The sequence below is a fragment of the Lepisma saccharinum genome, chromosome 5 (genome assembly GCF_977018435.1).
Source record: "Lepisma saccharinum chromosome 5, izLepSacc3.1, whole genome shotgun sequence".
In the NCBI taxonomy this organism is placed as follows: Eukaryota; Metazoa; Arthropoda; class Insecta; order Zygentoma; family Lepismatidae; genus Lepisma; species Lepisma saccharinum.
In genome coordinates, this window is record NC_139233.1 from 52972120 (window position 1) to 52988925 (window position 16806).

General features: G+C 33.9%; 1 protein-coding gene across 3 annotated transcripts in view; it reads right to left on the reverse strand.

The window, feature by feature from the left end:
* The window catches only part of LOC145987823 (uncharacterized), a 125959-nt gene that overhangs the window by 19619 nt on the left and 89534 nt on the right, over positions 1 to 16806 (reverse strand). For all 3 annotated transcript variants that reach the window (XR_014441692.1, XM_083122556.1, XM_083122555.1), the window contains exons 9-10: positions 14317 to 14438; positions 2930 to 3564 (exon numbers count right to left, since the gene is read on the reverse strand). Coding sequence is in view for 2 of the 3 variants with exons in the window: in XM_083122556.1 (XP_082978682.1) it covers positions 2930 to 3564; positions 14317 to 14438 (757 nt within the window). In the remaining variant the exon portion in view is untranslated. The remainder of the gene's footprint in view (positions 1 to 2929; positions 3565 to 14316; positions 14439 to 16806) is intronic.

Consider the following 16806-nt stretch of genomic DNA (forward strand, 5'->3'; position numbering starts at 1 on the left):
GAGTGTACATGTTTAGAAAAGGACAGCCCTCAAACTTTATTTGTGAAGATGATTCATGGAAGTACTGATCTACTTACTAATACAACGGTATTCACTGGTCCCACTAGCAACCATAGGAATTTAATTATTGATACTAGCCAATACTTTTTTCATATTCAGTATCTGAGGGGTATCCAATTTTCTTTTCTGCCAAACCTGTGTGGCAAAGTAAATTTTGTGGCTAAATGGTGGTTATTATTCTGATTATCTCATAGGTGAATTTAAGAATCTTTTGCAGCAAACTCTGGTATATTAATATGACAGTTGTAATGTAATCCTTAGGATTCCAACATTTATACCTATACTGAACAACAGCAATATTCTACAATATCTAACTATTGGCATCAGAGGAAATAACAGTATCAGTGCCAGGATAAACCAAAATTCACAAAATTTAGAACTTTATAATAAAAGTAACAAACTCTTCATAGAGAAGCAACTTCAAAAATCTAGTTGAAAAAAAAATGCTTATTCTAATTAAATTAATATCATTATTCAACAATTTACAATCTAAAAATTAGAAAGGAACGAGCAAATATGTAAATATATTGAATTTGGGAATAAAGAGTAGAACAATGACATAAAATACCACAAGTCCAGGTTTGAGTCTTGGTCCAGTTTCATTTTCAACAAATTTGTATGATTGAAGCAATTAATTTACTGATGTGGTGAAGCAGAAGTTTACAGATTTCGATGTATTTGTCAATTTTCTAAGCAATCCTGATGCCAACATCCCATGATAACAATGCAGAAACTGAAGCGAATATGGTATCACAGGATGCATTATGGCTGGTTGCAAAACATGGCTTCCAGCACTGCTTCCAACAGCTTCAACAACAACGCATCCAAAATGAAGTGGCACTATTGTATTTTGTCCCTTTGCCTGCATGTCAAATATCCAGCATTCAGGCATCAAAATAGGCTTTTTTGAACGACTGTAGTGCCGAAACGACATGCCAAGTAAAATGTTACTAAGAAAAGTTGCTTGTTTTGATGCCCGCTATACGTTTCTGTGGTCCGTGGCACCATTAAAATGACACCCTGTATAACTGATATCTAACTACTTAAATCTGGGTGGCAGTCTCATTTAAACATCAGATAAAACAAAATAATAACTTCAGAGCAAATTAAATATCACTAACAGTAAGAAACAACTACATTTAATATGGAGTAAATAAGTTTACAAACAACCTCCTCACAGAAATACAAATTTACTTACTTACTTGTTAAATTCATTATTTCACACAAGGAAAGACATTGTAATTTTAGGAAATGGCTGTGATAACTAACCGACAACTCCGATATGTTGAATTCCTACAGAGTTTACTGTCCCAAAAATAATTTAAAACAAGGGCCTTCCCGATGGCACAGTGGTAGAGTCGTTGTCTTGTAATCAAGGGGTCCCGTGTTCGATACCTGGTGGAGGCACATAGTGGTTCGGATCCCACTTTAAACTGTAGGTCCAGTCCCAATTAGCCTTACAGTGCATAAAGTGGACTTAAAACACCAACTCAATCAATCATTTCAAACAACACTGCATTATAGTTTCTGATTTGTCTTAATTTTGATTAACTTGTGGAAGTTAAATAGATGAAAAATTATTCTTTTCATAGATAGATTCTACTATCTTGAATGTGTAGTACCAGAAAGGCAGTTCAAAGTAGGGTTCACATTCAAGTTCTGTTTAGAGAAAATTACAGATACACACAAAAATAAACAATTTTGTAAACCTTGTACTTTTCTTTTGTTAAATCCATCTATTTCACATAATTTTGGTGCATAATTCATAACAGTGCCCATTGCATTTAATTCACAGGGTAGCTGGCCCACTGACAGCCCTACTTCATGGATTTTTCTATGCTACAACAGCCTAGACATTGCAAATACAGGATTAAGATGATCTGCTCCGAATTCTGCATACAAACAAGTTTGCAGCAACTCATGTTCCAGTGTGCCTGCTCATGATACAAAAGTGCAAAAAGTGATACTTGCTGGGGAGACCAGGGACAACAATGGTCTATTTTCCTTATGGTACAACATTATAAAATAATTCAACCACGGTGTCCAAAACAGGTGGTCAGCCAATTTCTGTCAAAAAGTTTAAAGGCAACAGCATTAGCACTACGCCATCGAGAGGCACAATTTCTGTACACACTGGAAGAGTATTTTGCTGCACAAAATATCATTCTTCTGCCCTGTTACTGAAGTTTCCTTTCTGGATCAAGCAGCGCTGCACTGCAAACACAGCTTTACTGGCTTTTCTGAATAAACCCCCTTCTGTTCAGCTCCCTAATTTTCTGTTTATTGGTATCAACGAAATGCAGAATTACAAGTAACACATTCCTAGAGTCAAAATATGATTGGAATGCTGCAAAAATGTAGAATTTTTCACTAATTCTGCACCAAAATTGTGTGAAAAAAAAAATTTGATCAAATGATACCCCTTTTCAATATTTAATGTCTCCTCAACAAACCTGTGGATATTTTTTAGAAAAACTGTGGTATGTTGATGTGGTACAAATGCAATGTAATACTATTCTAACATTTACACATAACAAGAAGTGAGGAAACAAAAATAAAAGTAGGTGGAAAAAAAAAATTATACCTATACTGAATACATTTTCATAACCATGATATTCAAGTAATGGATGTGTTAGCTAAGCCCTCAATGGTCAATGACAAACAAAGAGATTTTAATATTGCTTGAATTTTAAAAGACAATTATTCCTCAGCAATGCACTACTTTCATCTGAATTTAACCAAGAAAAACATGAATATCTGTAAAATTCAGTTTACTTCCACAAGTTCATGCAATTAAATTATGGGTGTGGATTCACAGTGCAACTTACTAAAGAGACATTACACTATAGAATAGACATTTTGTACTTACAGGGACTAAATTCCTGATGCGAGGAGGATTACTTGGAGCATTACCCATATGCCTTTTAACCGGTTCCCGTGTTTGTACTACAGACGATGTACTAGATTCATCAACATAGATTTCATCATCACTTTGTTCCTCCTCACTTTTTTCCCTCACTTCATCATCATCGATTTCAATCAACTTTCTCTTTCTCACAGCTATATCAGGAACATTTTGGCTTGAGTAATGGGGACTTGGTGTCATACCATTGTTTACAGGTGCACTATTTGCAGAATTTTGCACTTCACCCTGTTGTGTGTCACTTCGAAACATATATGTGGTCTTTGGATTTCTGTTCGTAAAATTCACATCTTCCCTGCTAGAGTTTCCCATTATCGTGTATGGCAACCACCTAGGAATGAACCTCGGTCGAACATCAACATCACCAATTGCCCTCGGCAAACATGGTCCTGAATTTGTCACTTTGTGAACGGTAATTTTCGCACCATCCCTTGTCACTAAAATGCTGTCTTCTGGCGAATCATCCACAACTTCTATTTCTTCATCATCATCTTCAGTTTTAACAATTTTTCTGTTCTCATCCACTCTACTCCCTGCATTTTGCACTGGTTCTTCCTCGTCACCATCTTTCCGACGTTTTGCTGAAATTCGAAGCGAATAAATTATTTAAACTGCCATATTAGGAATTGGTCTAATGATCCAATGCATCTACAAATAGCTTGCAATTTAGTAAAAAAATTCTGGCATTTTTGTTGTTTTTCTCAAAAGTATAATTCATGTACTTTGGTTTATGCATGCAGGTGAAGTAGGATGGCAAGAATGTACCTCTAGGAATTTGCATACAACTGCTGTGTATCTAAAACTTCTGGTTGATTTGATAAAGAAAACAAGGAAGTGAGAAAGAATGGCAAACACTCATTGCTGGACAAAGAAATTTGTTCTTGATTTTTAACACATATAGAGAACATTCATGTTTGTGGAAAGTAAAATGTAGGAATTACTCCAACAAAAGCCTAAAGAAAGCATATGATGAGTCATATTGTGAAAACAGATCTTTTTGGAAAAAAAAATATATCCAGTTTTGTCCATTGTTTCTATAATCATCATCTGGATAATGCCAGATGAATAATGAATATTCACACACAGTCAACAATTTAGGGAAGCCATTTAACCTTTAGCGGTCGCCTGCTTCTGACCCTGGCTAGTCTCTAAGAAAGGGAGGCTTTGAGATGGATGCTTTTCAAATCTGCACTGCCGCATAAAATAATATACATAGTTTAACCTTGTAAGTCAGTTTAATTCAAACTCAGTATCAGCACAATAGGTAGTAGCTATGGTGCTATATTGGAAAGGAAATTTAAATTTACATATACTGATAACTTTATAATTATTATATTGATAAAAATGAAAGAAAAAACTAGAAACAACAAAAATTACAATGGCATCAAATTATGCCTTTGTTTACAAGAATATTTATAAGATATCAATGCTATACATAAGAATATATATATATATATATATATATATATATATATATATATATATATCTTTGTTATCTCCTTCCAGGATAAAGCAAGTCTTTGTATCTACAATTCTGAGCTTCAGTTTTCGAAATTCATCATCTTCTCAAATCACCTCCAAACGTAGAACATATAAGTGTCACTCTATGCGACCTTCCTCCAAGCACTCATTTGAGGAACTGTAACATTCACAAGCCAGCCCCTTAAGGAAGATGAAAACAGATACTTATTCACTGCTTCCAATTCAACATGGCATCTATTATACATATCAGTGTCATTCCACAACTTTCGAATCTTTATCAGATTATATCATGATCAAAGTTCATTCAAGTCATAAAAGGCTTCTATATAACTTAAGCATCCAAGTTATTATCACATTGCCAAGTTTAATGCTTTAAAAGCAACAATTATTGTACAAATATATCCCCATTCCATAATGCTAAATTTGTACTTATCTTTGTTCCATCTTGAGCTCCCCCCAAGTCACAGACAACTAGTATTAGAGCAACTAGTTCAAGCCAGATTTTTTAGTATGTGTTTTCTTCAATTGTTTTTGTTTTATATTTTTGTCCATAAGTGCTTAACAGCTTGAATGTTTGTGTAGTAAATGTACATATTTGCTCTGTTACAGCTATTTTACTATGTATATCACAATATACTTATCTATTGATCACAATTACCATTTTTTGAATGTTGATACAAAATACCAAGTATGACATCACAATGTACATTGAACAATTTTAAAGAGTTGACCTTTGTATATAAACCTTGATGCTAATGCAAATGTACACAATTTCAATAAATTTAATTATAAATTTGAATGTATCATATCTTTCTTGTCTGAAAGAACACATATGATTGAAGATATTTGTTTTTCATATTGCCAGTCAAAAATAACTGTTATGACCAACTTATTATAAATATTGCACAAATGTGGAACTTTGAACTTAGCCTAACCATTTTCAAATGTTGTTATGAGAATGTATTATTTATATTGTCATACTGGCGCTCAACAAGGGACGAACCCACAACAACAGATCTGAGCACTACTGAGAATTTTAACATATAACAATTAATATAATGCCTCTATATTTACAAACTGTTTTCATGTTTACCATTATAATCATCTGAGTATAACTGAATATTTGTTTTCCAACAATGCAACCAGAACTTGTTCATCATGAACCAATACAGTGCAACTACACATAATGAGTTTTTAGTACATAATAATGTTGCAAAACAAAATTTAAAAAAATCAAGTTCTACATACCCACAATTATTATCTAGTGAAGTTCCATATGAACCATTTTTACATAAAACAATGTAGCTACATAACATTTTTATTTATTATGAACCAATGAAGCACCATTAAGAACTTCATTCTTAATCTGAGAGCATAATTTCTATATTAATCTTTATTTAGCCAAAAATATATTAATTATAATTTTCTATATGTAGAGTAAATTACCTATGATCCAACTAAGTTTCCCATTGGGAATTCATCCATTTATCTAGTAACATCAGCTAACAAGACAAAAATCTAAGTCCCTGCATTGAGAAGCAAACATCCTCAGATTTACGGAGTGTCGAAACTAAGATTTCTTACAAATCAATTCATGCAAGAAATGTATAAATTATGATGTGCGCACAAAAGTTTTAAATCATAAATAACTGTTGTTCCTGAACTCACAGCGTCACAGCACGAATTTCCTATTCTGCCCTTTGTGAACACATTTTGGAGCCATAATGCATTCTAGCATTTTAAAGGAACCTACTACTTGACTTAAGCTTGGATCAACACGTCTTTGCTTCTTGTCAAGTTTATTTCTATTTGAGCCTACAATTCAACTCTTGGAATCTTAGAGCTCTAGAAAATGTTTTTAAGCCACAGCTAAATCTTAATATTAAAATCTATTATGCACATGCTATCACATTATATTATACATTTTTTGCACCCAAAATACACATAACAAAGAATATTTGTTATATTGAATTTTTCCACCGCTAATCACAACTAAGGATCAAGATATACTTTGATTTGATTTAGTTTATTTTACTTCGCGTTTTGTGCCTCTTGGCTAATTTGCGAAGATGAGGATGAGTGATGAAATGATGAAATTGATGAATGGACATTCACAAACAACCAAGCCCGACCAGGATTCGAACCCGGGACCCTTGGCGTCGCAGCGCGATGTGCTAACTACTCGGCCACAGGGTCGGGCGGATCAAGATATACGAATGAGGACCAATGTCAGATTACGAAGATCAACTTAAGGCAAACTCTACACATGAATACTTCATACCTGAACTAAAGTTTCAGACTCAAGGAAAGAAGCACGAAAAATGAGAAAATTTTTACATTGACGTCTGACTAAAGAAAAATTGTGCATAAAGTACTGTGACTCACTGTACCACCCTTAAGCAACAGTCTAAGAGAAGAACTCAACCAACCAACCCACATGGGTAAGGTTGTGAAACAAAGCAGTATCTTTTGTCCTTCAAACCAACAAAATAAACAATATGTTATCAGTTAAGATATCATTATCATGTTTTGTAATATGTTTGAAAATATTGCATTATACATTTATGAAGTATGAACATAAATATTGGATATATAATCTCAGATGCATAACACTGTCAAACATATACATGTGTGTATTAAAAAGAATTTACAACCATGAATCAATTTTTGATTATCAGAATTGCTTTGAGTTTGCAATTGAGAAAATACTATCTGAAATCGTCAAATAATTAATCAATCTGTGTCTACTCTTAATATAGATCACACTTATAGAGAATGACATCACACTGACACTACCTTGTGAAAGCTCATTATTATAATATCTTCAAGTGCAAATATATTATATGATCATGTCAAAGTCCTTTAATATGCTGTCAAAATAAATCACAAATTAACGTTGTTATTCATTTAGAATAAAACAACTAAAATATACCTCATACCAACAAAATTTCATCCTAGTCTGTATAAATATTTTATCCTATCAAGTGCATTGATAAAATAACATATCTCTGAGGCTTAATTGACTAAAACGTTTTTAACGTAGTCATGTGTGATTTCAGAAGTCATCAAAAATACATCTAACATAGTTTTAATCCAAAACATGTTAAGAATGGTTATCTCAAAAGATACTTGATATTTACGATCATTATCAATATAAGACACGTGGCTCAGAGTAATCACTTATTTAATTAAGTACATTTATATTATAACATAAATGGAACATTACATTCCCTGAAAAAACTAGTGTAACTGGTCTTAATATGTATTTTTCCTTCATAAATTTATACCCCTAAGATGTGGAAATAGTCAACCTTCAATCATCATATATAGCAGCACCATCGTGTGGCTTAGCTTGATAAGTGTATTTGAAATCATAAATACCTAACCTATCAGCACTACACGATTACTATTGGAAGAATCCAAACTTGATAAAGTACCAAAGATACATGTGCATCATAAAAAGAAATATATATATATATATATTCATGTAATAAATATTTCTACATTAAGTGTCACAATAGGACTCACTATTGCCTTTACGTGAACACTTCACAATGCTTTCATGCAACTGTATCATGGAATTATGAGTGACGAGCTTGGATCATCTAGTGGATGTCTCTGCTACATGTCAACTTCATAAAATATACGAGGAAACAATTCATCTTCAGGAATTATTGACTTAACAATTCCCTAATAGCAAATAAAATAATTCTCGTATATAAGCATTTTAAATGCACTTACATTCTTGGTACACTACCACTGCTTAACTAACATCTTGGGTAACATCTTTCACCAGCTATTCAAGTTTGTTACATAGATGAACTATTAAAGTGTTTTAAAATTTGCTTTTGTTGTGCATAATAATGCCAAGTTTCCCACAAACATGCGGAGTTATATTTAAGTCTAATAAACTTAAATATAGTGATCATGCAACTAAATTGTGCATAAAATAAATCACAAACTTGTACTTCAAAATATTATATTGTATTTTTGTCCATCAAAATGAACAGTAGTACTGTGGCCAAATATACCTCCCTAGACCAACAGTCTAGAAGATACTCCCAACCAACCACCCTTTTAAGTTGATGTGTCAAGCAGTTACTACATCTATGTAAGATATAGAAGCTAAAGAAACATCAACTTGCACTTGTCTAACTTGGGCAAGAAACTTCTGCACAAGATCACCAATTTTACATTACAAAATAAATAAAGAAGTATCATGTATATGCCTACTTAAATATTTTATTTGATTCCTAAATTTAATTTGTGTTATTGGCTTTGGAGTCTCCAATTAGAAGCTGGACTCCGAGTATAAGCAGAGTTTCTATAAGTTTTGCTACGGCTACCGTCACTAGTTTTGCTTCGGCCACCGTCACTATCTGATCGGTAATATTCTATTTTATCATAACCATCACCATTGTTATAGCTCTCTCTGCCAACTGTGTTTTGCACCCTTGTATCACATGATTGTTTATCACGCTGCTGTTGAACTCGATTACCAACATCAGAAGATGATTGTTTGTTATTATTTTTATTAAAAGTCCTAGAATTTCTATAGGATTTACTAGAATATCTATCCTTATTTCTATTTTGATCATTAGCACATGAAACATTTGCTACTCTAGCCTTATTCTTTGGATTATAATTATTTCTGTTCATGTCATTGAACCGTGCAGGATTATTTCTTAAAGATTGAAAATTTTCAATTACTTGCAACGTTTGCTGCAATGTACGTACGTTATTGATCACCATGTGTTCACTAATCCTGTGTGGTAATAATGAGGCTAATTGTGCTATCAAATGAGGTTCTTCAGCATGAGGCTGAGTAGACTTCAAAATTTTGTAGTTCATATTCGCATATTGTAACAGGCTTACATTACTCTCTTTTGTAAAAGGAGAATTCAAAGTTTGAGTCAACTTTACTGATTTCCAGCGGTCATTCTGATAATGTGCCAAAAAAGCCTTTTTAAATTCAGAATAAGTGGTAAACTGATTCTTTACTTCTAAGTACCAAGTTCTAGCACAATCCGTTAGAAGTTTTGGTATGTACTTCAAGAATTGACTTTCTTTGATGTCATAAATATCTAGGTTTTCCTCTACTTTTTCTAAGAATTCTGATGGTGCAAACTCTAAAGATATCCCATCAAAATGAGGGAAATGCCTCAAGTCCTGTGGTTTAATGAGAACTTTAATTTGACTCTTATTACAATTAGTCAATGGAACATCTACTGAATGACTAACATTATTCATGTGACCAGCATCATGTTGTGCATATGAAATTTTGTCATCAACATTATTATTAGCAACTGATTTGTTCTTCCTCAATTTTCGACGCTTAGATGTTAATCTTGTATTTCGGTATGGACCACTAAGCATACTTACTCTATCATGATCTGAATCTGTACTATTATACATCTCAGATTCAGTATTCACTCCTATATTATGTCTAACAAGACTACTTTTTGGTGAACCATGACAAACTTCATCTTTATTCCCAACTGTATGTTGTCTCTGATTTACAGTGTGAGAACTCATTCGAGGTGTAAAGTCACGCTGTGCTTTAGCTGTATTTTTAACTGCTATTATATCATGAGTTGATAATGGTGTTAATCCATTATTAACTACACTCATGATATTGGTTTCTATTTGTAGAAGTGCATTCTTAACACCTAATTCCAAAGAAGAGTTGATATTGCCTTTATTATTTACATCATGCAACTTATGCAATTCATCATCTCTATAATACTTGTGCCTTGTACTAATATCCACCGACTTATCACTATCAACATCACTCCTAATTGCATCATTCTCTGGAACGCGAGTGATAATAATATGCCTTGCACTGCTAGACATAACTTCTTTATCAACCTCATCATGTTGTATGCCAATAGATTTGACATCAACCTGTGGTTCAGTTGAATTAGCATACTTGGTTTCACTTCGTAACTTAATTAGATCATTACTTAATGTACCAAGTGATACACTACACTGAGCACAAACCTCAAGACATTGGTCCAGTTGAGAAGTAAACTGTTTGGATAAATTACTAACTGTATAGTCTAATTTTTTATCCATATCCGCAGCAAGATAAACTAGCTCATCATTCATCCTTTGATCCAGTAATTGAACTTTCTTTTCTAACTTTTCTGTTCTATCTAAGCACTCCTTACGGAACTGTGAAATATCTACCTTAATTTCTCTAAGTTCCTTACTTTGAGCTTTACTGGCTTCAATGCTTTCTTTCATCTGACTCTGCACAGCACAGATACCTTCTTTCATTTCACTTTGCACTGCAGAGATACTTTCTTTCATTTCACCTTGCACTGCAGAGATACCTTCTTTCATTTTACCTTGCACTGCAGAGATACCTTCTTTCATTTCTGCCTGCTGCGATTTGAGCATCATCACAATGTCAGCCAATGTGATCTCCTTCTCCATAATGTTAGGTATTGAAACTAATATCAGAAACAAGAATATTCACAACTCAATAACTTATACTTTCCTATCCAATAATTGTACCATTTGAGTCCTCATAATCTAAGTTTAACCTTGTAAGTCAGTTTAATTCAAACTCAGTATCAGCACAATAGGTAGTAGCTATGGTGCTATATTGGAAAGGAAATTTAAATTTACATATACTGATAACTTTATAATTATTATATTGATAAAAATGAAAGAAAAAACTAGAAACAACAAAAATTACAATGGCATCAAATTATGCCTTTGTTTACAAGAATATTTATAAGATATCAATGCTATACATAAGAATATATATATATATATATATATATATATATATATATATATATCTTTGTTATCTCCTTCCAGGATAAAGCAAGTCTTTGTATCTACAATTCTGAGCTTCAGTTTTCGAAATTCATCATCTTCTCAAATCACCTCCAAACGTAGAACATATAAGTGTCACTCTATGCGACCTTCCTCCAAGCACTCATTTGAGGAACTGTAACATTCACAAGCCAGCCCCTTAAGGAAGATGAAAACAGATACTTATTCACTGCTTCCAATTCAACATGGCATCTATTATACATATCAGTGTCATTCCACAACTTTCGAATCTTTATCAGATTATATCATGATCAAAGTTCATTCAAGTCATAAAAGGCTTCTATATAACTTAAGCATCCAAGTTATTATCACATTGCCAAGTTTAATGCTTTAAAAGCAACAATTATTGTACAAATATATCCCCATTCCATAATGCTAAATTTGTACTTATCTTTGTTCCATCTTGAGCTCCCCCCAAGTCACAGACAACTAGTATTAGAGCAACTAGTTCAAGCCAGATTTTTTAGTATGTGTTTTCTTCAATTGTTTTTGTTTTATATTTTTGTCCATAAGTGCTTAACAGCTTGAATGTTTGTGTAGTAAATGTACATATTTGCTCTGTTACAGCTATTTTACTATGTATATCACAATATACTTATCTATTGATCACAATTACCATTTTTTGAATGTTGATACAAAATACCAAGTATGACATCACAATGTACATTGAACAATTTTAAAGAGTTGACCTTTGTATATAAACCTTGATGCTAATGCAAATGTACACAATTTCAATAAATTTAATTATAAATTTGAATGTATCATATCTTTCTTGTCTGAAAGAACACATATGATTGAAGATATTTGTTTTTCATATTGCCAGTCAAAAATAACTGTTATGACCAACTTATTATAAATATTGCACAAATGTGGAACTTTGAACTTAGCCTAACCATTTTCAAATGTTGTTATGAGAATGTATTATTTATATTGTCATACTGGCGCTCAACAAGGGACGAACCCACAACAACAGATCTGAGCACTACTGAGAATTTTAACATATAACAATTAATATAATGCCTCTATATTTACAAACTGTTTTCATGTTTACCATTATAATCATCTGAGTATAACTGAATATTTGTTTTCCAACAATGCAACCAGAACTTGTTCATCATGAACCAATACAGTGCAACTACACATAATGAGTTTTTAGTACATAATAATGTTGCAAAACAAAATTTAAAAAAAATCAAGTTCTACATACCCACAATTATTATCTAGTGAAGTTCCATATGAACCATTTTTACATAAAACAATGTAGCTACATAACATTTTTATTTATTATGAACCAATGAAGCACCATTAAGAACTTCATTCTTAATCTGAGAGCATAATTTCTATATTAATCTTTATTTAGCCAAAAATATATTAATTATAATTTTCTATATGTAGAGTAAATTACCTATGATCCAACTAAGTTTCCCATTGGGAATTCATCCATTTATCTAGTAACATCAGCTAACAAGACAAAAATCTAAGTCCCTGCATTGAGAAGCAAACATCCTCAGATTTACGGAGTGTCGAAACTAAGATTTCTTACAAATCAATTCATGCAAGAAATGTATAAATTATGATGTGCGCACAAAAGTTTTAAATCATAAATAACTGTTGTTCCTGAACTCACAGCGTCACAGCACGAATTTCCTATTCTGCCCTTTGTGAACACATTTTGGAGCCATAATAGGAGAATTAATTATCGTAGTGATGACATCAGTTTTGTTATTTTGCAAAATGACATGACTCTTAGTGGTTGTGAAATGTAAACATTTTATCTCACAATTAAAAAAATCAAGAAATGAACAAGCACCAAAATTTTGGAAGTTTACAATAAAATCTTATTTGGTAGGTTGCTATGGTCACCACAATAGACCAAAGTGAATTAAAAATCTTGTATGTATCACTGTTATGTCATTACAATTATGCAAGTTGCATTGAAAATAGTTCAGTTCTTTTGGGGGGGGGGAAATATTAAAAATTGACAATGCACCTATGAAAAAGGATTGTTATCAAATTTTCTGGAGAAATTCAGATCTTGCACATGTTCTATGAATGCTAATTTCTTGAGATTTGCAGGGAATCACCATGAAATACATCTTCGCTGTGGTCCCTATACCAATATTTTGAATATTTTCCTAAAATCATTTAAAAAAATACATATATTTACAGGAAATTTTTGAATTTGGGTCTATCTTGCCAGGCCTCTAACAGAGGCAGGCGCGTGCACGCACACACACAAGTTCTCATGGTACGAACATATGCCTACAATCCAACAAAGATTTGGTGCTTACTGTTGCATATTTCGGTGGCGGTAATACAAAAATATTTCTTGGAAATTAAAAGAAAAACAGTCTCTGTTTGATAAGAAGCACTGTCCCCGTGGATGATAATTGCTTGAGATTTACAGGTAATCGCCACAAAATGCCCACTTTCAACTTCATGGAGCCCTAGTCTCAATGTGTGTGCCTCAAAGAGTAAAACAACTTCCAAGCAGTACACAGGATGCGGCTTCTGATTGGTTCTAACCTTTTTAATGATAATGGATGACATCTTTTAACAGCACCTACATGCTATGGTCTTACTGTGAAACGACAGCTGTGCTTTACATCATACATTAAAAGACCCTGCAGATTGGCAACTTTTATATTTTTTCTGCTTACAAAATATGTTTCAAAGCAGTCTAAAACAAATGTCTTACAATAACAGAACTTCCAGGTTGGGGCAAGTTCATTCATCTGTTCTTCCCCAAGACTTTTAGCAATGTATTTGAACGATGCCTATGACAGAGACATCTGTGGGTCTGCTGCCAAAGTACTAGACAGTGACATACAATGCTTCTCAAGCCCAGTAGAGGTATCTTGTTTTACACCATCCTTGGTGTGTCTATTAGGTGCCTGGTGGAACAGACCCAAATTCATGAAATATGAAAGGATTTACCTTCAAACAGCTTCATTTGATATGTTTGTGTAGGTATTATACATGAAGTGTAAGAAGCATTAACATACCGCTCTCTAGCATTTCTTCACATTGTGGGCACTGCCATTCTGGTGAATTCCATTTCAGTTGACCACAGGAAATGTGAACACCCTGAGATCCACAGAATTTACATAAAACTAGCTCCCATCTCCTGAAAATAAAAATAACGAAATAGAAATAAGTCTATGGTATGTTAGTCTAATGTAAGATTATACATGCCATCATGATTATATACTTATGATAGATTCAATCTTGATATGTACATTAGTAAATATCATATGCCAGTGGTTCCCCAAGTGTGCACCATGACATATTCCAATATTTTCTCTGAAATGATACTTACGTGTTAGTCTACACATGGTTTTAGTACTTTTTACACACAAAATGTTTCTGAATTGGAAATATGTGTTTATTTTTATCTTAAGGCAAGCAACCTATACGACGCACATTTTTAGAAGCGATATCGGGCGGAGCTACGGAAAGCGTGTCCTTGGCGACCAGCCAATGGCAGGAGTGCAACGTTGTACAGTTAGGAGACTGCGGCGCGCAAGTTAAACGCCGTGTTCTGTATTTTTTCTTGCGCACAAAAAGTTTGCATAAAACTCTCCACTTTAAGGTTAACCATAAGATGGGGCACTACATTTTGAACATGACCGTCCAATTTCCATGAATATCCGTCGCCTACAGCCGGAGTTATCGCTTCTCGAAGAAACATGGGAAACAACACGTCTCTACATACACACACACAATGTACCCCTTTCGTTTTCCATCCGTGTTCAGTCTCTTTGTTTTTTCGTTGCCACCCTGTTGACCCCGCTGAGTTGTTGTGTCTTGGTAAAGCTATGGGTGTCAAATTCGGCTGAATATACACAATAACCGTTCATTGTTGTTAGCGTTCACGTACATTGCGAGTCAGTTAAGTCAGTTGAGTTCAGTGTTTTCGTAACACGGGCGGTGTAAGATAATTATACTCGTACGCCACGAAGAACAATTGTGAGAGGAGGATTCAATACAGCCCTTATTGATTGATTGATTCGATTTATTTTACATCGCTTTTCTGCCACTTTTGGCTAATCACGAAGATGAGGATGGGTGGTGATATGATGAAATTGATGAAGGGAAACTTCCAAACACCTATGAGCGGGCTGGGATTCGAACCCGAGAACCCTGGCGTCGTAGCGCGCTGTGTGATACAGCCATTATGTTCGATAGTTGTGCAATAGTTTGTGTTCCGTGAGTGTTATTATATAATGTCGCGCCGGCCACTATGGTGCAGTGTTTAGCATATCGCGATACGACGCCAGGGGTCCCGGATTTGAATCCCGGCCTGGACATGGATGTTTATGAATGTCCATTCATCAATTTCATTATATCATCACTCATTCCCATCTTCGCAATTAGCTAAAAGCAATTCCTCTATAATAAATTCCTTCAAACTTCTTTCAGGTACGACTCTTATATGCCGCAGTGATATGATATAATCCTGTGTAGAATTCTTCACTATATATTTCATTGTACTCAAATATCACGTGCATTCATTATATATAAAAAGTTGAATATTGGACACAACGAATTCTCTGTGTTCCCCTTCCGCTAGCAGTTGGTTTGACAACAGCGCAAGAGCGCTGGCAGCGTATTGGCTGAACTCATGTTCCTTCTAAAAGCGTACGTCGTATAACCACATGTTAGATATGCCTACATTCTGATTTGGGCATCGTGGAAAAATCTTGAACACTAAGGGCCGTTTTTTCAATGTTCAGTTAAGGTTCATGTTAGCACGTAACTGGAAGTTAGTGAAAATTTCTGTTTTTCAATGTACAGTTAGCTCGTAACTGGAACTCTGGTGGCGATTATCTTTACTGGTGCTTCTTCTTGCAGTTACCAGCCTAACTGGAAGTTACGAGGCAACATGGAAGCCTCGTGCAGCTATCGAAGTTCCACACTCACAACTTCACTGTCAGATTAAACAAGATATGATTCATAAAATGTTTAAATTGGTACAGAAAAAGACTTGTTTTGTTTGGCAGAGCTTACCAACGTCCACGCAAATATGTAAATTAAACAGCGTAGTTGCTAGAATTCGCTTGGCAAGGTTGTGTTAGAGAATTTGTGGCCAGGATATCCGGTGTACTAGCCGGGACAATCTCCAATCGGCAATTTGGTGTAGTGGTTAGCGGCACCACCTTTTGGACCGTGTTGTGTTTTGTAATACGAGTTCGAGTCCTGGTCAAGGGTACTTTTTTTCTTGTCAATTATTTATTACGTGTGCTGCATTTAATTCACGCTTTTTTGTTGAATGATCTTGTCGGATAAATATTAAGAGTAAATTTTAAAATTAATTTTACTCGTACCTTCATATTTTTTTAAGTTTAGAAAGCATGCTTACTATTAACATCATGTTTTTTTTGCTCAACAACATGCATAGAGAGGTACAAAGCATGCAGTCAAATGTACAATATTTACATATTAATAATAATAATAGTGTTTGTATCAATAAACAGGTATTATTAATGACTCGA